This window comes from Oculina patagonica, chromosome 4 (assembly GCF_052425735.1).
Source record: "Oculina patagonica isolate OP01 chromosome 4, crgOcupat, whole genome shotgun sequence".
In the NCBI taxonomy this organism is placed as follows: domain Eukaryota; kingdom Metazoa; phylum Cnidaria; class Anthozoa; order Scleractinia; family Oculinidae; genus Oculina; species Oculina patagonica.
Window position 1 is genome coordinate 25,601,349 of NC_135761.1, and position 23,053 is coordinate 25,624,401.

Consider the following 23,053-nt stretch of genomic DNA (forward strand, 5'->3'; position numbering starts at 1 on the left):
AGCATAAGGCCACCAGAAACGTCCTCCATCCTTCACGGTCTTTTGCTCGCTGTTCCACCTCATTCCAGCTAGTCCAGCCCAGGTCTTTTACGCTTTAAAGTTTGCTCTAATTCCTTTGAAATTTCTAAAACGTATTGCTGGGAAATTGTTGCATCAGACAACTAACGTATAACTTAGTACCGATTGATACAGTTCCTTTGTCGATATTATTAAACGTTTAGTTAAACTGTAAAGAAAAGAGTGTGGGTGTTTAATTTTAATTTGTTGGGGGGGTTTTGATATTTTTTAGGGGAGAGAAAAAAAAAAAGGGAATTGTATCATCTAAGATCTTACCGCAATATCGTCCACAATAGCTTGAGCTTTGTCTTTGACTTTCTGGACCTGAGCTTTGACTTTCTCAGCCGCTTGTGCTTTTACGGTAACCTCTTTCAAAACCTACCGGACGAAAGGCATCAGATCAATAAAAAGTATATTGGTTTGGGGTTTTTTTTTTTTACACATCTCATTCTGTCAAACATAAACGACATCGAAAGAGTCACAGCTGCAGACAATCTTACCAAGTCAGCCTTCTCGGATGCCACAGCGAGCTCTTTCTCTTTCACAGCTAACTCTTTGGAGAGCTGAGCGACTGATTCGCTCGCCTCCATAAGCTTGGCCAATCCCGTGTTCATTCTTTTCGCCAACTCGCCAATTTGCTCTCGTTTTTCGCTATATATTGACTTGTAGCCGTTGATAAAAGAAAGATATGACTTGGGAGTAACATGTGTCGCTCGACGGTATCTATAAATAAAAGGACAAAAAAAAGTTATTCGAAATAAACAGTTGGCGAGGGAGGCGATCGAAGCTAACCAAAGATTTTAATGAACAGTACAATGGTTCTGCAAATGGGTTGTAAATCTTTGTACATTTTTAGCAGTCGTTTTAGTTTGCAAATCAACAACGCAAAATCATGACCAAACCGGGTGACATGGCCGATTTGTCTTGTCAAGCTCAATACGAAAACTAAAACGGATTAAACCTCGGGTGAAACAGAATTGGGCGTCTGCTGGCGTTTGGTAAATGCCGTCGCACAAGACAGGCGAAATTGTATTGGACGAATTATGAATTTTTTTTTACGAACATTCCAAGATTAACACGACCAAAGACTGTGTACAGCCCTCATTTTTTCGTGTTTTTTTTTTTTTTTCAATCGATGAGCGCACGGTGAGAATGACGAAAGAACTGAACACCAGCGCAATCTGCGTTTTATGGAGAAAATGAAACGAAACGTCTATTTTTCTATTTCAAATTGGACGTTGTGTATACATATTCAACTATAAGATAGAAAGACGATGAAACATCGACAATAAAACCCGAAAATCGTCATTCCTTGTTAAGTATGCTCTACATAAAAAACACCTTCTGAAGTTAACTATTAAGTTTTTAACCACGTTAATGCGTTGATATAGTACAATTAAACAAGATGGTGATCTGAAATTGTTACCTTTGGAAGTAATCGGTACAGCTAACGGCCACACCATCATGATATATTCCCATGGCGTGCACGACTTGTTTTTTAACTTCACTCTCGCACACGATTTCAAAGTTGGACAGAAAATGATCTGCTACCGCGATCAAAGCATCTTTAGGCCAGCGGCTGAACCAGTCCATTGTGCAACCGCTGATCAGACCTGGAAACTTTAGAGACCTGTTACGGAATTTCTCACCGACCTGCGTTGAAAAAGGACGAAAAATCGTCAATATAAAATTCTTTCTTTGTGTGGTTTGTAGCAAAAAAACCTTGTAACATCAAAATCCTTCCCGGAGTAAATAAATCCCAAAAATAATTAGCCTGCAAGCTGGCCTCTATTCGGGGGCAACGTGAATCTCTCTTCGAGCGTCGAAGGCGCGAACCCGCAAATGTGGGAGAGATTCACGTTGCGCCTGAATAGAGAGCCTGCCGCAGGCTAAAAATTAGAGGCAGCAGTGACTCATAAATTCAACTAAGATACTCAATTATAAAAAAAAATCGAGCGAAAAATCAAACGCAAGCAAAGTAAATCTGCTTCGCCATGCGTCTATGCCATCTCGCCCTTCGTTTACTTTCCGGGAAAACGATTTGATTTGATTATGTTTAATTTTGTGCCACCATCATCAGACATAACACCATGCATTTCAAAATTCATTGATTAAGGCTGGTCTCATATGATCGCCCCGATCGTCTCTGTCGCTTCTGTCGTTTGCAAAGTCTGAGGTGATGGACCAAGAAACTTTTGGAAGCGACAGAAGCGACAGAGACGATCGGGACGATCATATGTGAACCAGGCTTTACTGGTGATTGCTGCACATTTATTCCAGTGTATTAAGAATTTGGCGGTTCATCAAAACAATATCCCCTAGTTGACGATTTCCTTAATTTTCATCACATGTCTGCTTGTTAGCAGAAAATAACTGGTGAACATTCTAACAAAAGCAAAGACGTACCGGCGAGAAGCAGAGCACGACGTGAAGATTATGCTTCGCTCGCGTCAAGAAGTAGTCGTACAGATTTTCCCCCGTGGGTGGTCTCCTGGGGAACTCCTTTTTCATCACAGGAATCAGTTCGCCACAGATTTCGTCAATTTCGTCACGAGCAAAGAGATTTGAGATCTCCCCAGAGGACAGTAAGTTGTTGAGATATTCAAGGAAGCCTTCTTCTTTGATTTCTTGGTCAGTGAAGATAAATGTTATTCCTTGACCCTGCATTCCGGCTACCCTGTAAAGATACTTCAAGTCCTCCATGAGGTTTGATGCATTGTAGGACCTGAAAGATTTACAGAGGAGTTTGTAAATTGATTGAGCTGACTATGGACTCACTGACTAACTGACTGACTGACTGACTAGATAGCAAACTGTCTGAGTAACTGACCTACTGACTGACTGACTGCTTGCAGGCTACAAACCGCCTGAGTGAAGACTGAATTACTTGCGTGCGGACTGTCTGAAAGGAACAAAGAATTGCTAGCAGATGGTATCGGCCTTCAAACTGTCTAAAGAATAAATACCCTAGTACGTTGTCTAAATACGTTGTCTAAATAACTGGCTTGCTAATAAACTACGTGATAGAAAGATCGGACAAAACCTTCAGACTGACTCAGTTATTGACTTGATTCAGGAATTGAAGTTGTTCTAATGTATGGAGCAACACAACTGAACGTAATCTCGATAAACTCCAAGCGGTTCAGAACTTTGCGTGTCGCATCATTAGCGGAGCTAATATGAAGTCGATCATATTACACCGATACTGAAGCGTTTACAATCGCTTTCAGTCAAAGACCAACTGTACTAACGCATAACGCATAAATGTATATAGTATAATATAGCATAGTAGTGTACAGTAATTTAATGATAATTATAGAGTTGTAATTGTAAATATCATTTTATTTGTTAGGTTAGGGTTAATTTAATTGGTAAATGTAGAGCTACTCTGTAGAAATGTTACCAATAAACCATTATTATTATTATTATTATTATTATTATTATTATTATTATTATTATTATTATTATTATTATTATTATTATTATTATTGTCAAGCAATGTGTGTTAAGTGCAGACAGGGAGTGCCCCAAGTTACTTGACTGAGCAGTTCATTAAACGCTCAGACGTGTCAAAGCCCACTAGAACGCAAAGCCGTGATATCCCACTACAGATCGCAGTGGACAGAAACTACTATCAGGTTTTAGTCTGGAACCCGACACCCAAACATAAACTTGCCTCCCAGAGAATTCCCAGCTCACTTTTACGGAATCTTTATTTTTTATTTTTATTCATAGTATATTTTAATTTAGTTAATATAAATAAACTCTGAAAAACCTCAACAGGGATGGGTTAATAAAATTGGAATGTATGTATGTATGTACTTATTCACAAACTAAAAAAGAAAACCGAACAAATGACTCTTAAATAAGAAATTAAGTTAGCTGTTGTACAGCGTGACTAAAAGCCTAGTGAATCAACAACACAAAAATTGACATTCTGGAATAATAACAGAAACAATTCGGGAGTATGAACACACCTTGTAAGTGTAATCTGGAATGTCTTGTAGCCAGCAATGAAAGAAGCCAAACGTGTCAAGCTCTGTTTTCCTGAGCCTCCCACTCCTACAAGGAGGGCGTTACCCCGTGGAGTCCTAATGATACGGGACACCTGAAAACGATTTAAACAGAATGTTAAACCAACCTTCCCGTTCATCAAGGGATACTTTTTTACGACCGTAAACCATTTTTATTTGCCATGACTAAAAAGAGTATATTTCTTTTGCGAGCCTCTACTATTCGTTTCATAATTGCCCCTTTTTGTCGGTACTCGAGTTATGAAGAAGGGGCGATTAGACCGCTCGAAAAGAGGATAACATGGACAATTTTTTCTCGAGAAACAACGAAAAGTTCATAAATACCAGAAATGAAAGTTTCGGAAAATTATAAAAAGTTCATGTTTTAAATTCATTTTTTTACCATGCATGCCATGGAAGTTCAATCGATTGATATAAACTTCTCGAGAGAGAACAACGCCCGTTCCCAACGTTCACGAAAACTGGAACCATCTAAAAATAAAACTATCAGATTTTTTACTGACTTCCGTAGAAATTATCATTTCCCAAACGTTTGGAAATCCATCAAAATGATGCCGAAAAATTGTCAAAACTATTACACGAGGAAACGGCAAGATGTATTTCTCCGTGAAGCAAGCGATGTTACTTACCCTCATGAGATGAATCATAGCGTCCCTGAAGAACACCAGGTCCATCCCGGCGCCTCTGATGCTCTCGTTATACTGCTCCAAGTACATCTTGAGTCTTTCTTCAAGACCCTCAAACGATGGGATCTTATAGAAAACAGAAGCGATATAAATCAAAATTGAAAACATTATGTGATTACTTTGGCAAGAAAATGAAGAAAAAAGATTGGGTAAAGCCGCAATGTAGTTTCCAACACTCTTGCACCGTCACAAAGGAAAAAATCGGGCAACCTTTGACCTCACGACGGTTTTAAGAAAACATTTTTGGATTCACACGAACTAAGTAATTTCAAAATGTACACTGTCAGTTCACCCTACTTTATCATTCCCGCTGCTCAAGAACAAAGAATAGAGTAAGTGAGAAAGAAACAATATTTACAACGAGATCAGTAATGATGGCCTAGGGAAGAATTGATGTTTTCTTACCAGTTCATAAACCTTTGGAGTTTCAAAATCAGCGTCCTCAGGTTCGTCGCCTGTAGCTTCAGGGGCATCCCTAAATAATTAACAAAATACTTATATTAATAAAGACAATGAGAACCACGAGTGAAACTACAAAAAGTAAAAGTTCGGACGATATTTTGGACATTCTATGAAAGAGGCAAAAGAAACAACAAAACGCTGAAAAAATAGTAAATTAACCTCAAACTGACGAGATGTTAAGGTTAAATAAGTGGTCTCCGTTAAGCGCGCAGCTTCACGTTAACACCAAAAAAGTACAAACCTTAAGAAGTCCACAAGATATGGCATATTTTCAATCATGGCCTGCAACTCCTCTCCGAGCTCCTCACCAATGACTCGCTTCATTGTCTTCTCAAACCAGTCCTTGTCGGATTGATTCGTAAAGCGGTCGGAAATCACTCGGATGCATTCGTGTTTCCATAAAGACATTAAGGTTTGCTGAGTCGATACTACTTCGGAGATGCAGTAGAGGATACCTTGCCAAATCCTGGACAAGTCTCGGAGGTTAAAGATGTAGTGAAACTTGGCTGGTGTGGGAAGCATTTTGATCTAACGTTGGAATGAAAGAAGAAAAAAAACAATTAAAAAAAATGATGAACGTTACTAAATGAGATGATAATGAATGTTAAATTGTCTGCTTAACTATATAGTAAGCGAGCGAACGAACGAAAGAACGAATGCAAAATGAACGCACGCACGCACGCACGAACGAACAAACAAACGAACGCATAACTCAAACAAACAAAAAGATTGAGAAATCAAATCATGGATGCAATGTTTAGACAAATGAAGACCTTAATACAGCCATTGTTTCACAAAACAGAAATTCTGTTTTGCTTTTGGGGAGAACAGGAGACTAAAATATTGAGTAAATTTAATCAAAAGGGATAAATCCGGTGAACACCCTCTCCAAAGTCATAATAAGGGTAAACCGCATGATTTAAATACCTTAGTAAATTGCCACAGTCTACGAGTACAGGGTACAAGCTGCTTGGCTAGCTCTTGTATGGCACTTGAAAAACCACGCTCTGAACAGAAATGGCCAGCCGCAATTACACCTTGATGAAAAGAACATAAATTGTTAGTTAACATACCCAAAAACTTTGTTACGCGCTACGCGCAGAAAGATTTGCAGCTACATTCATGGATGACCTAAACCGGGGTTCAAGATGTTACACTATAATCCCACTTCCAGTATAGTATCAAGAGAGAGGGTAACGTTTCAAAAGGTACTTTAGAGGACTGTACCTCCAAAAAAAGATACCCCGCTGGGCTATTAACTGGTGAAAATTTACAAACAATTACTTTAACAAGAGAGACGGACAAGATAGTATCTCACCAAAGATCTTGTCAATGGAGCTGTTACTTGGCAGAGTAGAGTTGAAGACACTGAACTGTCTTTTGAGTCTCTGTGGAATGTCGTTTCTGCCACCCCCTGGGTGAATCATGGCCGCCAAGAACTGGATATCTGCTAGGTTAGTGAAGTCACCCGGCTTCTCCAAGTTATAGAAACCTTTGTTCTCCATTACCTGGCGGACTATTTCATTTGTTACCTGAGGGATAACAAGACCAGGATGAGAAGAGAATGAAATTTAGAGCTGATTATAGGACTCAGATGACCCGGGAAAAAAGTCAATTTTTAAAACGTTGCTTTTGAGGTATGGCCGCCTATAGTTTTTGGCTCCCAGAGTCCCAAAAGAAACATTTGTCGACAGAAGCCAAAGTGAGTCAGCGTATGGAGTTTCAAGGTTATAGTTTTATCTAATGAAAAACTTAAAGACATTTATATTACCAAAAACATTATAAGGGAAGCCTCGAGCCATGCGGCCCATACTGGCGGAGCTTATCCCGGTTTATGTAACATTAGGCGGCTGGAAGCATTTCTTATCCCCCCTGAATGGGATGCTAGTCCATCGCAGGGTACCCCCCAGTATTTTTTCGCCAGTACCCATTTATACACCTGGGAGGAGAGGGGAGAGGCACTATGAGAGTACAGTGTCTTGCCCAAAAACGACACAAGTGACCCCGGCCAGGGCTCGAGCCGGGACCGCTCGAGTAGCATACCGTTCCATTAATTTTCAAGCGTCACCATCAGCACTTTAAGAAACTTGACCAGACAGCAGAAGATATTGGCAGCCATTTTTGCATAAGGTCTTTAATAACCAAAAAGAAACGGTAGTTCCAGACTATCGACCGCCGGAAAGTAATCATTAGTCACGAAAAATAGGTACAGACCTGGTCGCCCCATTCGTTGATAATTGGCATGTTAACATCATCAATAAACACAGTCATCTTCTTGCCAGCCGGCGGTCCGTATGTGTTTCCCATTCGCTTGTCCACGTAGCTTTCGATCGTTCTTTGGAACATCAGCGGAGTCGAGGCGGAGGAGAAGTTGAAGCTTTTACTCAAGTGTCTCTCAGGGTCATTTTTACCCATGTTGCCTTTTATCATAACCGTCTTGGCGGTGCCTTGCTCGCCGATCAACAGAGCGGCCTGATAGAACAAACAAGCAATCACGTAAATAAAACTACAAGAAGAGACTTAGGGTGGATTTCCAGTGACGCGTATTTTTTTTTTACGTACGCGAAAAAAGAAACCGCAAATTTATTTTTTTCCTATAATGGGGCTTTAGAAACATTTGAGGAAAAATTGGTGTTAATGTGAACAAACAATTATTAGTTTATCTCTATTCTGAGAAGTTTTTTTGGCCCGTTTGAATTAATTTGCTTTATCATATGCTGTAATTATTTCTATTTGTCACTGCAAAATAAAATGGTTATTGTTGTTGTTGTTGTTAATTAATAAATTTCTTAAAACTAAATGGTTCGACCAATTTTCTATTTCTTTTTTCTCTTTTTCTCTGAAATTCTTGTTTGGGTTTATCCTGTTATCCAATTCCAATTTCATCAACATTCCTTACACAATCTATCAAACTTTAAGAACAAAAATTAATCCTAAAAGATCTGATTTAAACCCCTAACAAATCAGGCAATGCTTCCAGTCAGATGGCGAGGTACGAACAAGCTCATGAATCGTAAAATAAGAACTACTGTTAGCAGCAATGCAATCAAAACAATTGAAACCGTCCGCGCCGGTGTCAAGAAATTGAAAGCGAACAAGCACAAAAGTAAAATCATTACAAACCTTTCCCTGTTTTGACACAACATGAATGAGGTAGTCTGTTCGCACGTTATCCACGTTTGGGACAAGAATGGACAAGAAGTCGGGGTTGTGGTCCTTGGGGTAGATGTATTCCTCAACTCGTTTGTTCCAGTGCTCCCAATCACCTGAGATTTAAAAACAAAAAAGAAAATTTGTAGATGATAAAGCTATTTTCCTTCAAAGAAGTTTCCAACATCCTGGCTAAACGAGGAAACATTTTTACGAAACTCGAACGTTTCATTCGTTTTAGCCGGCTAGTGGAGACATCTATTCGGGAGCAAACTGTTTTTGAAATGCTTTAGAAATACAGTACATATCTTTTTGAGTTTGTTTTCGGGAGGCAAGCTCCATTTAAAACATGTTTCCTGAACGGCTAAAAGAAGAAAAATGTATTTTGAGCCTACCATAAGCGGACTAAGGTAGTGTTTGTATGTGAATGGAATACAATCCGTAAGATAACAAGACCCTATTCAGGGTTGCCACCCATTAAAACCCAAAAAATTCCCCGACTTTTCACTGACCTCAAAACAATTTTCACTGACCTTAAATTAGGTGAATTAACAAATAAGCCCAACCTTTTTTTTGCATTTGCTTCAGCTTCTTTTGCAGACCATCAATAGCCTTCTTATCATTTTTGTTCTCTTTACGTTTTTTCACGGGACTTTGAACGCATGGCATTTGAATTTGCCAAAAAAAAAACAAATAAAAAAAAAAAAAATCCATTTTGTTTTTTTGGTTTCAGCCAAAATTCCCTGACTTTTTATTCACTGACTTAAACAAGAACTAAGATTTTCCCCGACTTTTCCCTGACCTTTTAAAAATGTTTGTTTTTCTCTGACTTTTCCCTGACTGTGGCAATCCTGCAGTTATATACTTGCTACCTTAAGGTGACTTTTGTTGCGGCTTCTTTTATCGCTATTAGTGCTCGCATTTCTCGTTCAACTTATGTCGTTAGAGACCCCTCCACCCCAAGGGAAAAAAAGTGTGACTTGAAATATTCTTTTAATATGATGCCAATGACTTTTTCTTTCTGCCAATGCAAATGTTCTCTTCAGTGAGGTTCTTAAGTGGACACTCACTCTTGATGATAATCCAAATCTGCTTGAAAAATGCTAAAATAGAGCGCAAAAATAGTAACCTTAAGGCAGATGTAACAAGCTACCTGTTTCGTTGACAAGAAATTCAAAGATGGTGTCCTGTGATCCCTCAGCGATGGGAGGTAAATCAAGCTCAAAGTTTCCTCGTGCAAACTCTTCCATCTTGGCGCGATCGTCCAGTTCTAACAGCGCACCAACACTCCACATAACACAGAAAATGTAAAGCCTCTCTAAATGAGAAGCCGACACATTCGAGCCGTCTTCTTTCCTGGGGATAAGACCCTCGAGTATCGTAACGGCCTAGCGAGAATGAAATAAACCGTCATTAAAATAGTCAAAGCGCTTTAGAGAAGTCAGAAGAAACGAATTATGTCTGTGATTAGACCGCGATGAATGATCATCGCAAGCTTACAAGAGTAAGCGAGAGTTCTTTTCGATAGGCCTCACCACTTTCCATTTTAGAGTAAAACTGTTAAAAAAACAATTCAATTTTTAATCAAAATTGCGATTAGGATTGACCAAGCCAGGAAGGTCATTCGAAATAATGCTAAATATATTTCCATCAATAGTTGAATTCTCCTTAAGAAAAACATTTTATCTGCGACTTGTAACTTGTGAAGTTTTTAAGCACACGATTCATTTCCCTTCAATTTAAAGATACTCGTGTACGTATAATTAAAACAGTTTTATAACACCGCCTGACATTAGCTAGTAACCCACCTGCACAATGTAGTTGTGTTCCAAAATGTCCATCTTGAAAACGCAATTTTCTTGCACGTAGCGAAGGATTTCTTCAAAGGATTTCTCAAACAGACCTTTCAAGACTTCTGCCTCGGGTTCTGGTCGCTTGTTGAGCCACGCCTGTGAGGAAATCAACGTGCAACAAAGACACTGCGTAAGAATCAAGATCATGAGCGATAACAGTTAACCTATGGTTTGGACGGTTAACTGACAATTACCCTGGCTACAGTGTTTTTCTCTTTTCTATTTCTCTATTAAAGCGAAGCATCGAGCCCAATTTGAAGATACAAATTTTATCCCTTAGCTCAGCATTTAAATTGACTAAAATGTAAATTGGCATCTGTCTATCTATTTCTTTTGTCTTATCTTTTCGTATTCGAATCCTTGTCATGAAAAGCCTGTCTAAGTATTTAAAAAAGTGATTCGAGAACGTAGGTGTTAAATACAATTATCTACAATTTGCTCACAGAAGAACGTCATGCCCAATATTTACCACAAAGCTATTAGCTTATACTAGCTCTCATTCAAAGCTTTTAACTAGAACACAAGAATCATTTGTTCTGTCACGCAATCCTCACCTGAAGCACAGGTCTCCAATCCAGCCCAGAAGAGCTCATGTACACCATACCGTTGCGTGACACAGTAGCTGGTGACGCGTTATCTATGTTGTGAGGCTCAAAGATGATCTTACACTGAGGGGACATGGGAATTCTGTCGCCATTAGCCAGGGTCAAGGTCTTGTTATCGTCCAGCACACTGTTAAGGTTCTCAATCCAGATGGCATCCACTGGTCCGTCTAACACGATCCAGATTCGTTCACCTGGTGACGGACAAAATAAGCTTAGCAAACCATCTACAGGCGGTCTACACGTTACAAAATTTGACTGAAGGACTATCGCAGTTTGCCAATGATAGTTGCAACGCAAAACTAATCATTGAAGCAGAAACAGAAACAGTACAAAATAAAAGGAAACAATTCAATAGATACAAGCAGAGTACAGGTCACGTAAGACAAAGTTTTAATTTTGTAACTAAATTATCAAGAAGATACCATGTTCAATCGGGTTAGTTCCTGTCTAGATTTTATTCGTTCTCGGACTACCGCCAAGTTCTTTATAGACTTTGTGGTTTAATAGTATTGTTGTTCACCCTGCGAGCAGAGCCTCTTTCAACTTCCCTGTGATTGAGTTTGGGGGGGAAGTATATAAGGAAAAAGATTGTTGTTGCGCTTGAAACACAGAAACCGCCCTGACCAAGGAGGCAAGGTGCTGCCCTGAAATTGTATTTCGAGCATGTTATAATAGTTCGGCACATGTATCTCGTAAACGCCCTCTTCTTCACTTGTTTTTGCCATTTGTTTGAACACAAGGAGATATATATCACAACATACGATTTTTCTGGAAAAGCGTTGGTAGCAGTACGAACACAGCATAGTAAAGATGAAGCATGTCCCTCTTAAATACCCCCAAATACATGTAAACCTTTTAAAAATACTACTAATTAGTTTGCCAGCAACAGTGGCTGTAAAGAACACAGTTTCAGAACAAACCTTTCTTGGCACGAAGCGTCTTCCTCCAGAGAGTAGAGAAAATTCCATCAGTCCAGTCATTTGTAGCAACATCCAGCCGTCCAAACATCTGAGGTGCAGTGATAGCCTTGGGGTTCATTCTCATTTCTCTGTGAGGTGTCCCGCAATCCGTCATAGCTTTCATCAATATGTGGATACAAGCGGTCTTCCCCGCCCCACTCGGACCCAGTACCATCATGCCGTGACGTACTCGTTGGGTCTCGAATAACTGCAAATGAAATCGGTCACAGCGTAAACAAAAAATTCCTTTTACCTCAGGTGCACTACACAGGGTTTTACACTCTCCCGAAAAGACGGCCGTAGAAAAAAAAAAAAGAATGATTCGACGCGTTTTTCTTTCCATGAACCACAAACTGAGGACGCAGGAAGTTTGGCAGACAGAGTCAAATATAGTGCATGTAAGGCCACAACCGAGTACTGGTCCTTCAACTGGGAAAGGCGCGTCTTAAATACGATACACAAACTCTTGCTCTTTCCCTCGCCCAGAAAAAGAAAAATACACTAAAAATCCTTGTTAATGTTAAGAATGAATGTTTATTACAATAACTATGGGCTTCTTTTCCCTTCAGGTTAAAAGTTGAGGAGATAGAAAAGTGAAAGTCGTTAATCCAAAATCGCTGTTTATCTTACGGGCGGGCTGCATCAAACATTCTAGCTACAAAGGTTATTTACCTGGATAAGTTTTAGTCTCCATGATGGATGGTTAATGAGTCCAGCCTCTTCCACTTGATTGGCAATTGCTTGTTCTAACTCTGGATAACCAGCTTTGTCCAACACAATGCCAGGGAAGAGATCGTTTATAAGACTCAAGAACAGCGGCTCGTCTTCATCGATCTGAAAATAAAAAAAAGGAAATCAATTCCAGAAACAAACAAATTTCACGTTTAAAACAGACTGCGCTCATAGAAAACGAAAAAAAAATTAAAAAAATTATATTTCTCGAAATGAAAGCTTGCATACAAAATCGCGTCTACTTAGTAGATTTAGTAGTTTCAGCGGAATCGACTTCCAAACCAGTCTCCAATTATGATTTTTTCATACTACAAATTTTATGAGTTTACCCACTTCAATCTTGGAACACTATCGTAACCTCGTGCGTTCCTTTACTGCATATTATCAGCAATTTGTCGTAACTATTACTAATATGTCGAGAAGTCCTTAAAGAAAGGAGCATTTCAGTAACACACCATATTATTGGTATAAGGAAAGCTAAGGCCTTACCAGTTTGGAGAGGTTCATGTCCCTGAGTACTCTCATAACAATCGTGTTCTCACTGTCTCCAACACTCAATCGTTTTGCAGCGCCAAGAGTTCTTAGAACTGACAGAATATTCCTCAAGCCAAAGTCATAGTGAACCTTACAAAGAAAACAAATGTTGACAGAGGGTGAAAAAATGAACTGACTGTAGAAATTAGGTTAAAAAGACAGTAAACGTAAACGAAAAGTAATCACTAACTATGGATAGAAAATAGAGCTGTTTATCTCTTGATGAAAATATGTACAATCTATTCACTATTCAACTAAAACAGATCTAAATCTCGAAAGAATTTACCGTTACCTGTTTGGAAAGTTGCTCTTCGCACAGTTTGTACAGAGTGAAGAATTTCCTAGCCAAGGTTACATTGTCGATAAAACCACAGCTGGCAAGCTTCACACGAATGATGATCTGTCGATCAGGCACCATCATGGCCACTGTACGGAACTGGATCTTAAGATTCTCTGGAAGTTCCTGTCTGCCAGCGTACCCTGGGTTCATTGTCAGGAAGATGCCTGAGAGGGAGTGGAAATAAGTGTCTTGTCAAGCAACATGTTTTCTTTTGCACAGTTTTCTCGCTCTTTTTTTCCTTTTTCTTTTTTGCAATGATTTTTTTAACTTGAAACACAACTTACTTAAAGGCATGCTTTGCCGTTTTGGCGTTGCTTTTGCGAAAAAAAAAAATTTTCTCAACTATTTATTTAAGTAGTTTTTTTTTTTTTTTTTTTATTTTATTCTATGGCCTTGCAGCTATTATACTCTGCGTTTGCGTGATATGCGTCAGAGATTCTGAGAGAATTGGTTAACAGTTCCCAAGTATCATTAACTCCGGGAACGTAACCGATTCCCGTATAAGTATCACCCCCAAAAACACTTCTAGGATTCTCGCACGTTTCCAAACGTGTTGGTCATTGTTATATCGGTAGATAAATGCTTGCAAAAATGTAAGACGTCACATATATAGCTAGCAAATTCAATTACCAAACTCTGGATTCATTTCAACCACATCACCGTCCGAGAATATGAACTGCTTTTTTCTCTCCTTCTTGCACATGAGCACAATGTAGATCTGTTGTGCAGCCACTGATAACACGGGCAGGTCAATACGGTTGAACTCATCAAAACAGCCCCAACTGCCTGACTGGGCAAGTCCTGAAATACGTCAGGGTAATTAGCATCTAATTATATTGACTACAATATATGAATGGCTAACTGGTAGATTTTGCTGAAGAGTGTGTAAAGAAACGTTCGTCTATCGTCTTACATGCAATTCTTCTTTTGTTAAAGACAGATCTAAGAGTCGGTTCAAAATTTTCTTTTTTTTTTTTTAAATCACGTCATCAATATGGAATTTCGGCTCAAATCTACAACTAGCTTCCTTTGCTACGCTGTTAAGGCTCGTCACGAAATCTTCCCTCTCTCCGATTGCGTGACGAACAGCCTGCGAACAGGCTTTCCGGAACGCTCCGACGAACGGCGCGAAGGACGCCGGCGGAACGCCGACAAACGGCGCGAGCTCCGGAAATTTCCCCTTTCATTCATCTCCGGAAAGCCTGTTCGCAGGCTACGTAACGACCCCCAAAAGCGTCTGTGTAGGACGCTTCTCTCAAAAGTCTCTTTTTAAGGAAACAATTGAACGCGAGAAGGCTGAGGTCTAGTACACAAGCTAGATTCCTAACTATGTATTGCTTACCAAAAATGTAAAAATGACTTTCAGATGAATCAGTTTATTTTAACTTGTCAGTGTCTAAATTTCTCTTATGATATAAGCGAACATGAACTTGAATGTGTTTACCTTTGAAAATTCTCCCCAGACCTCTGTAGTCCATCTGATCCGAGCAGTTGAATACAACTACGTATTTTCCAAGAGCTTTTCCCATGTCTTTGGTGGTTTCTATAGAAAATGACAAGAAAGCACCGTAAGGCGAGAAAAATAACTTTGCTATGTTCTTGGGTAATAGTTCACATCCCGCAAAAAGGCGAGGCCTCTAACAGCACATGGATTTTGCGAAGGATGAAAATCTTATCAAGAATCTAGTTTATCCCTAAGGTAATTTTTATTTGTCGTAGCTTTCAAGCGTCTCAAGTCAAACCTGTTTTTCCAGTTCCAGCCGGTCCAGCCGGCGCGCCACCCATAGACATAGCAAGGGCCTGGGCCAGAGTAATGTAGCAGCGATCGGTCAGCGGTGTAATGACAAGCCTTTCCGTGCAGCCCAGAAATTCGTTCTGGTAGATGAAGTCAACATCGGTTATGGAAACCAGACATTTGTCTGTATCGTCGTTGAAGTAGAAACGGATTTGTTTCAGCCACTCAAAGTCTGATGGAGTCTTGATATGCATGCGACACTGAAGGAGAAAAAGAAATTTGGAAGAAGTGTAAAACAAAACCCCAGGAGTGATTTTCTACTACTTTTAAATTCTAGTTCAGGTTCAGGTTTCAAAGTGTACAAATATTAAGCTTTTTATCTTGAAAGAACTCTTTTATTTTGTGTTAGAAGGAAGGCAACAGATTTAAGAAGTGACAAAATTATATGAGCTAAATACTGAACCCAGAAGACAAAATAAGACAAGAGGCTGTGATTTTTTCGGTGAAAGGAGAGGATCTTTTTGTGAGAGGTATTCTCGGCAAAAAAATGTCGCCACCCTTGTTCTTGGTTGACCACAAATATCGCTGTTTAGCGGCTTAACAACACTGAAGCTCTCAATCAAAACAAACCACATGGTTCTTTCTTTGCTGTCGTAAAGTACTTATCTTAGTAAGTGGTCTTTAATTAATTCTAGCTATTTCATTATTACGTGTACACTCGGGAGATAGTTAAGTGTCTTGAGTCTTTTTATTCAGCTTATCATTACAGTACACTCGGGAGATGCTAACAAGCCAAATCAAGCCCGAGCAAAGATAACATTACCACATGAGACAAGCCTTGTCTACGTTTTTAAGTTACAGTCCTTGTGGTAATAATTTCACTCACCAGGTCATCGAAGATGTCTCTCTGATGCACGTGAATGGTGATCAGCGTTTCAAACTTTGTCCTTACGACTTTAGTGAGTTCTTTAGTCGTCTGCTCAATCAGCACGTTCAGCAGTTCCAGGAATGCAGTGTTGGTTTGCTGCATCACTTTCTTGTCATACTTGGCATTTGTTAGTGCCTCTGTGGAGTCTCTTGTCCATATCATTTGGATTCCTAACAGACCGACCTACAAAGAAAAACACGCAATTGACTGATTGAAAGGAAATCAACAACACAAGCTAGTGATGAAATTGAAATCATGTTTGAAGAAGTGAAATTCTTTTTTGCCTCAAGTTATGGACACCTTAATCGACTGGCTAGCATTTTTCAAAATTTCTTAAATGTGCTTCTTTCAGCCTAAATGTTTTACCACTTGAGAGCTCAGTCCAACTAAAAGTGTTCCACAGCCCATCACAAATTCAAGGATCGTTTTTTTTTATTATTTATTTATTTCAACAGCCTAATTTAGAAATAAGGAAAAAAACAGTACCTGAGCCGGGAATGTGCTAAGAAACTCCAGCAGATTAAAACCTTGATCTTGTACAGCAGTGTGCGCCGTCCGAATCACGTGATGAACTGACTTGCGTGACATCTCTAACAAGGTACCCAGCCACACTTCAACATTGCCTTGCGCCATAACAGGTTTTTCAAGCTAAAAACAAACCACCAAAGTAAAGATAGTAAGGAATACAAAAATGCAACAACAGGAGCACTATTAACAAACTCCGTTTTTTCAGGGGGTTTTCAGTTTTCATTGGAATATATATCTCTTTCATTGCAAAAGCAACGTTAATTGGATGTGAAACTAAGGGTACTCACGATTGCATTTAGCGAGAGAAAATTAAATAAACACTTCTCACCTCAATTGATTCACCCTCTGAGGAAATGATGGCAAGAATACGATCATAGTCTTTCTCGTGGAACTTGACTGTCTTTGTGTTATCAAATACGTTCAGCAAATGAGCCTGAAACATGATCACGTAGTTAAAATTTGTTAGCACAACGGAATAAAGCAAAAGCTAAGATCATACCAATCCTACGCGGTGCAAAGAAGGGCATTTTACTTTAAGGCGAGCAGCTTTAAGTGAAGCGTACTTTCGGGTTAGTCAAATTCTGACTGGTGTCGGTACTTTCGGGAAATCTTGCAATCGTACAACATGTACTATTGATAAACTTTGTGTCAAAAGATCCGAAATCAAATAAATTTTCGACGGCACCCATCGAGGAGCAATGGAAAAACCCTCGTTCTAGTGACTCCATAAAGAAAAGAAAACAGCTGACAGCGGCAAAGTTGCCATCCAAGAGTCAGGGCTTATAAACTATAGCAAAAGACAAATGTGTTTGCTACAGAATGTACTTATAATAAATTAGCTCGTACGCGTCTTTTTACCTGGATAGTATGTGAATCGCTGGCTTGACCAAGAATTTCCAAAAGGACTGGATCAGAAACAAAGAAGAACCTTGGGAAAACGAGACGCTTCTTCTCCAAATACCTGCAGAGTAACAAAGACAGCTTTAGCAAGTTAGTCAATGTCGGAAGATTTATATTTTAGAATCTACTTAGCTTTATCACAATTTTGGTAACAAAAAAAAAAACACGAACCCAATACACAGTATGTACAAATGGATTTATAACCTAAAACATTGAAAAACAGAGGGGAGAGAATGAGGTGAACTTTAGGGTCAGACCGTTTATGACCTATTTACAATTACTTATTTTTCAGGGAGGGGGAGGGGGGGAAACCAAAAAAAAAAAAAACAAAAAAAAAAAAAAAAAAAAAAAAAAAAAAAAAAAAAAAAAAAAAAAAAAAAAAAAACCGCCACCCCCCCCCCCCCCCCCCCCAAACAAAAAACTAGAAACATTTTTGTGCAGCAGCCCAACAGAAATCCAACAATTGATGACACATCACTGTCTGCCCACTAGTGTCAATCATCACATACCCGCTAAGTGACTTCTGACAGAGTTCCAGTTGTTCCAAGAGATGTGGCAATAGCTGCCCTAGAGTCTCGTCTCCCACACAGCACTGCACCACATTAGCATTCTCATGTGCACGAGTCATGATCTTTACCCACTGTTTGTCAATGTTCTGAAACCTTTTTGCTTCCTGAAATTTAAAGAATATCAATGTAAATATGATTCTAGGTGGGCGAATGAGCAATCAAATATTAGGTAGAAAGGCTGGAAGGAAAGAGTAGGCCCCAAACCATGTAATACGTAAGGTAAAGGTAAAAAGTGTGGTAGCTATAGGTGATAGACACAAGCAAGAGCAGAGTAGTCAAGGAGCGTTTAGAGAAAAGTTTTGGTTGGTGTTAAGGTGATGCACCTAAGGTATTAATGTAAGTAGCTATGCAAACAGCAATGTTATCTGGGAGGCTGGATGAGTGGGAGGGTTGGAAAATGGGTGGATTGTAAGTGGATTAACATATGGGCAGTTGCTTTCGTAGAGGGTTAAGAGAAAACTAGGTAGATACATTGGTTTTTACGTAGGTATTTAGGTAAGCGAACGGTCAAGTGGGTGCGTGACTTTGTAAAGTCGACATGAAAGTAGTATCATTGGTGAACTAAGCACCTGCAAGAAAGGAAAGATGGTGATTCAGGACGTGGTTTAGACGCGTTCAGGCTCCGAATTTTAATTTTATCAGTGTGTACGTATGAACGAAAGTCGTGACCAACCTTTGGAAGCTGTTTTGCGATATCTCCGCCAACGAAGACAGCTTCAAGGTAAATCCACAAGTTTTGCACTGTTAGCCAGTTCTCAATGATGTCAGTTGTGTTTGAAAGCTTTTGAACCCAGCTCTGTATGTTCTTCTTGAAAGGAGCGTTATACCTGGTAAGAAAAACAATGTCAACGCAACACACGACACCACCAATCTGAGAAAGGGAAGACCTGAAGGAATAGCGACACAATTAAGCGATTTTTTCAAAGCAAGATTTAGCGACAATTTAATTTAGCGATTTTCCGAAAAATTTAAAAAGTTGTGATAATGTGTAAACCAGTAATTTTACTGACCATAGAGTTAGAAATAAATGTTCCCCAGTAAAAGAACAAACTCACTTGAATTTGAAGAACTTTTGCATTGCCAAAACAACAAAGTTACCGATCTATTACTACTTATTGGGTGGGAGGGGAAAGTGACGACACATTTTAGAGTACTAAATTTAGCGATTTTTGCCCAACTCGCTAAAATCGTTAAAATCAGTAACCGCTAACAATAGTAATCTTAAGGTAGTTTTACCTGTTGCTCATTAACGAGCCCAACACCATCAAACTGTCCTCCATCAGTGCCACAATCTCGCCAGTGTTATCACCTCGCAGTAGCAGTTCTCCGCGGTTCTTGAAGTTCGCGAAAGTAAGTTCTCTTGTGCTCCAGTCAGCAACCACTGACTTCAGTTTGGCTTCAATGTCTTTCTCTTTGACTGCTGCAATGCACACATCCTGTAAAGAAGGGGGAAAAATTCAGTGTTTGTGGAAAAGCCCAGGGAATGAGGTTGATTTTTTTTTTGTTCAACTGAAATTTTGAGAGTACTAAGAATATTTTGTCGAAGCCAGCAGCGAAAATATCACTTTCAAAGGAGAAGAGAAAAAAACCTCACAACCAGAAAAGTAATTTGATTTCACTATATTGCTGAAGGCATCCTCGCCAGAAATTCAATTACTGAAAACCACCATAAAATCGTGACATTTCGGTTGCCAGAATGAGAAAAGTGGTATACAATTTTGTATGTGATACGAAGTTTACAACGCTAGCTATTATACTTGTGCACTTATTCACGAGATTATCGTCCCGATTCTTGTTTTCTTTTCGAGTTTTCTGGCAGCCAAATTTTCATTATTTCCAGGTTGGGGAACAAATGAAAAGGTATAGGAAACTAGTAAACCTTTAAGACTTTGCACATTTTGCACCTTGAAAAATGCTAATAATCTCAAGAGTAGCCGGCGCACACCAGATCTACCGCCAGTCGCCAACTCTGTAAATTTAATGGAATAAATAAACACAACAAACAAAATAGCCACCCACCTCAATATCTTCTTTGTGTTTTAACAGTGGTGCTTCCATGATGTTTCTGAGTGAGAATGTCTCTGACTCCATATCAAACGTGTGTCCAGTGAGCCCAGCTATTCGGTCCCAGTGCCTTTGTTTCATGGCTTTGTTGGCCATCAGTTCTAGCAGCGGGCAGCTTTCGTTAAAGTCATCGATGGTTTGCTTTAAATCCTGGAAGGCTTGCCAGTCTTTTAAAGCTCGGGGAAGCTTACGGCATCTGTGGGAAGGTAAAACACAGATTAACCAGTAAATAACACGGTCTATCAGACTAAAACATGAACCGCCTAATAAAGTTCTTTAAGTGAAGAAATGATCCTCGTAGTAAATATTTCTTCTTTTTTTTTTCTTATTCGTTGTTCTTTGAAACCAGTCCTCACAAAGCCATAACATATAGGCCTGTAATGTCAACTTCAAATGTCATAAAAACAATCCTTTAGTTTTTTGTCTCACCGTGTCTGGAAGTCTTGTAGCTCCACGTTTATCTTTTCAATGTTAACATCAACCCACAGGATGTCATAATAGCCATTCACAGTATCGATGACGTCATTGTATAGACCGTAGAGCTTCTGTAAGAGGTTGAGTTCTCTGCGGATCTGCATCAGCTCTGGATACTCGGTTACAGGGAGACCAAACAGCTCTTCTCCTCCAGAATATGTCGTGTACTTGCGCCACAGAGCATCAAAACGGTTCTGAATTGAAACGACAAGCAAAGAATTTAATTCTGTGCGACGAAAGATTTTAAAGCACTGATCTGTTTCCGACCAACCCAGTATACCTCATAGACAAAATCGACTAACGTGTTTTTGTCCTGGTTGCCACCCATTTGAATTTAGTCATGTGATGATTCATTTGGGAGGCTACAATTGTTCTGTTCGACCCATGCACTCAGTTGCGTGTGACAAATTGCACAATTGTAACTTCCCAAATAAATCATCTGAATTCGGTGGCAACAAGGATGTAAACACATTAGCCGACTCCATCTGTTAACCCTGGCAGCACATTGCGCAATTGTACTTTCCCTGGACGGGTGAGGAGCCAATAGCAGCTTTCCCACCAACTCCGTTCCTCAACCCGGCATTTTTCAAGCTGCTTTAAACTAATCGTTACCTCGTGGAGAAAATCACCGTAAAAATAGCAAGATGCTCGAGAACACAACAAAAACGACATCGGCCAGGGCTCTCCCCTCCCCCCACCCCCCTCCAACCCAACGGTCTTGACCGGAATCCAACACGTTAAAAAATTGTGTGATTTTGCTTCCATTAGATTCCTCGATATCACAAGAATTTCAGTGATTAGAAATGAAACCCACCTGGAAAATGATAAGTCGGTCACTGGCCTCGCGCGGTGGGACGTTGGCAACCATTGGTCCACTCTGAAAACAAGACAAAATAATAAAGACAGTTTAATAACAGATACTAAACGAAGTGGCAGACAAAAAAGAACGTGCTGAGCACATTTTCCTTTAGAATGTCATCCAAATAAAACCATAGTATGAGATCGACGAGGAAATTTTCCTTACTAATATCGAGGATCTACATCTACTTTCTTTTGTAACAGTTGAAATTATCCCTGCCGAAGCAACGGCACCGTACTTGCATGGCCCTCTACTAAAACCAAAGCCTTTGAGAATGAAAGATTGGTGGAAAAAGAATGTTCCACATAGCGGGACTTGAATCATACCTGTTTCTGTGATTTTAGAGCAAACAATACATATCCAACTCGACTCAAACTAAAGAAAACGCTGCTATTTAGTTTACTGACGGAGATATAGATAAGCTAGAACTGGTTGTAAGAATACCGTTTACATACCACATTATAATCCGATGAGAAAGACGACACATCAACGATGAAAACCTGCACTTTGTCAATAAGATCTCCCTTGAAATTGGGCTGAATTTGAATGAGATGTCCTTGAGACTCGGTCTAGAGAAATAAACAACACAAACTCAATGCAGTTCTTTTAATGTCGTTACAATAGCCACTGTAGGGAATGACAAATTATGGCACCAAACGTCATCTTGAGACGAGCCTGGAACAGGCTAAATAAATAAAGCAAAAGGTCATCAAAGTATTTACCGCCAACGATTGAAGTTTCTGCCAAGAATAGCGAAGAGTGTCCACTCTCTCTGACTCCTCTTTAGCGACGAGTAGCTCATAACGATTCAACATCGCGTATGACTCCTGTAAAAACAAAATAAGCATGTAACATTTGAGTAAACGAATAAAGTTTATAAGACTAAACAAAAAATAAATATGAAAGTGATAAATGATCATCGCAGTGAATTTCCAATTTAAGCAAGAAAAAAGAAGCCGAAAAAAAAAGCCGAAGCCCATTTTTTAATTTTTTTTCAGGCTCTTATTCCAATGCTATTGGATTCACTCGATGATCATTTATCACTTCATATCCATCCGCAGTTCATATATGAATTATTTCATATACATTACATCATTAAAAAATAAATACTACACAAAATTGAAAGGAAAAAGTATGGGGTGAGAAAAAATGTAACTGTTGTGTATTGGTAAATAAGATCCTATTAAGGAGTTTACAAAAAAATATATTCCTCTTTCCATTGTCTTGGCAATAGTTTTACGGTGGACATTTTAAAGGGACATCAAGGCACTAACCTCAATGGGCCCAATTGACATGTCAATCATGATCTCCCTGTCTCGGATCTCTTTCAGGGAGGCCATAGCATGGCGTATATCATCAAGGTCCTTGATGGGTCGGCTGAGGCGCTTCGTGATGTCTTCTAGGAAGGTGAATATCTCCTCCATTTCTGTTCGATACCTGACGTTGCAGTTTCGACCAAATGATACACACCAAGCTCTTGTTTCCGCACACAGTGCTGTTTTGAGGCGTTCTGTCAAGATAAAAGCACATCAAAGGTCATGAGAGAGAGGACTTCCCATAACAGTTGTCAAAACAAAACCGAAG

The 23,053-nt window shown here is 39.4% G+C and overlaps 1 protein-coding gene across 1 annotated transcript in view; it reads right to left on the reverse strand.

The window, feature by feature from the left end:
- Positions 1-23,053, reverse strand: part of LOC144649943 (dynein axonemal heavy chain 5-like) — a 61,682-nt gene that overhangs the window by 20,772 nt on the left and 17,857 nt on the right. The window contains exons 16-50 of the mRNA XM_078509532.1: positions 22,744-22,979; positions 22,192-22,296; positions 21,925-22,038; positions 21,425-21,487; positions 20,566-20,804; positions 20,092-20,332; positions 19,309-19,508; positions 18,746-18,899; positions 18,013-18,176; positions 17,462-17,564; positions 16,932-17,036; positions 16,562-16,723; positions 16,034-16,258; positions 15,155-15,407; positions 14,857-14,955; positions 14,043-14,213; positions 13,365-13,576; positions 13,028-13,162; positions 12,479-12,640; positions 11,768-12,014; positions 10,797-11,038; positions 10,198-10,338; positions 9,543-9,777; positions 8,363-8,505; positions 7,454-7,711; positions 6,558-6,771; positions 6,167-6,276; positions 5,481-5,767; positions 5,183-5,252; positions 4,721-4,843; positions 4,035-4,165; positions 2,464-2,782; positions 1,484-1,710; positions 558-780; positions 334-435 (exon numbers count right to left, since the gene is read on the reverse strand). Of these exons, the coding sequence (XP_078365658.1) occupies positions 334-435; positions 558-780; positions 1,484-1,710; positions 2,464-2,782; positions 4,035-4,165; positions 4,721-4,843; positions 5,183-5,252; positions 5,481-5,767; positions 6,167-6,276; positions 6,558-6,771; positions 7,454-7,711; positions 8,363-8,505; positions 9,543-9,777; positions 10,198-10,338; positions 10,797-11,038; positions 11,768-12,014; positions 12,479-12,640; positions 13,028-13,162; positions 13,365-13,576; positions 14,043-14,213; positions 14,857-14,955; positions 15,155-15,407; positions 16,034-16,258; positions 16,562-16,723; positions 16,932-17,036; positions 17,462-17,564; positions 18,013-18,176; positions 18,746-18,899; positions 19,309-19,508; positions 20,092-20,332; positions 20,566-20,804; positions 21,425-21,487; positions 21,925-22,038; positions 22,192-22,296; positions 22,744-22,979 (6,215 nt within the window). The remainder of the gene's footprint in view (positions 1-333; positions 436-557; positions 781-1,483; positions 1,711-2,463; positions 2,783-4,034; positions 4,166-4,720; positions 4,844-5,182; positions 5,253-5,480; positions 5,768-6,166; positions 6,277-6,557; positions 6,772-7,453; positions 7,712-8,362; positions 8,506-9,542; positions 9,778-10,197; positions 10,339-10,796; positions 11,039-11,767; positions 12,015-12,478; positions 12,641-13,027; positions 13,163-13,364; positions 13,577-14,042; positions 14,214-14,856; positions 14,956-15,154; positions 15,408-16,033; positions 16,259-16,561; positions 16,724-16,931; positions 17,037-17,461; positions 17,565-18,012; positions 18,177-18,745; positions 18,900-19,308; positions 19,509-20,091; positions 20,333-20,565; positions 20,805-21,424; positions 21,488-21,924; positions 22,039-22,191; positions 22,297-22,743; positions 22,980-23,053) is intronic.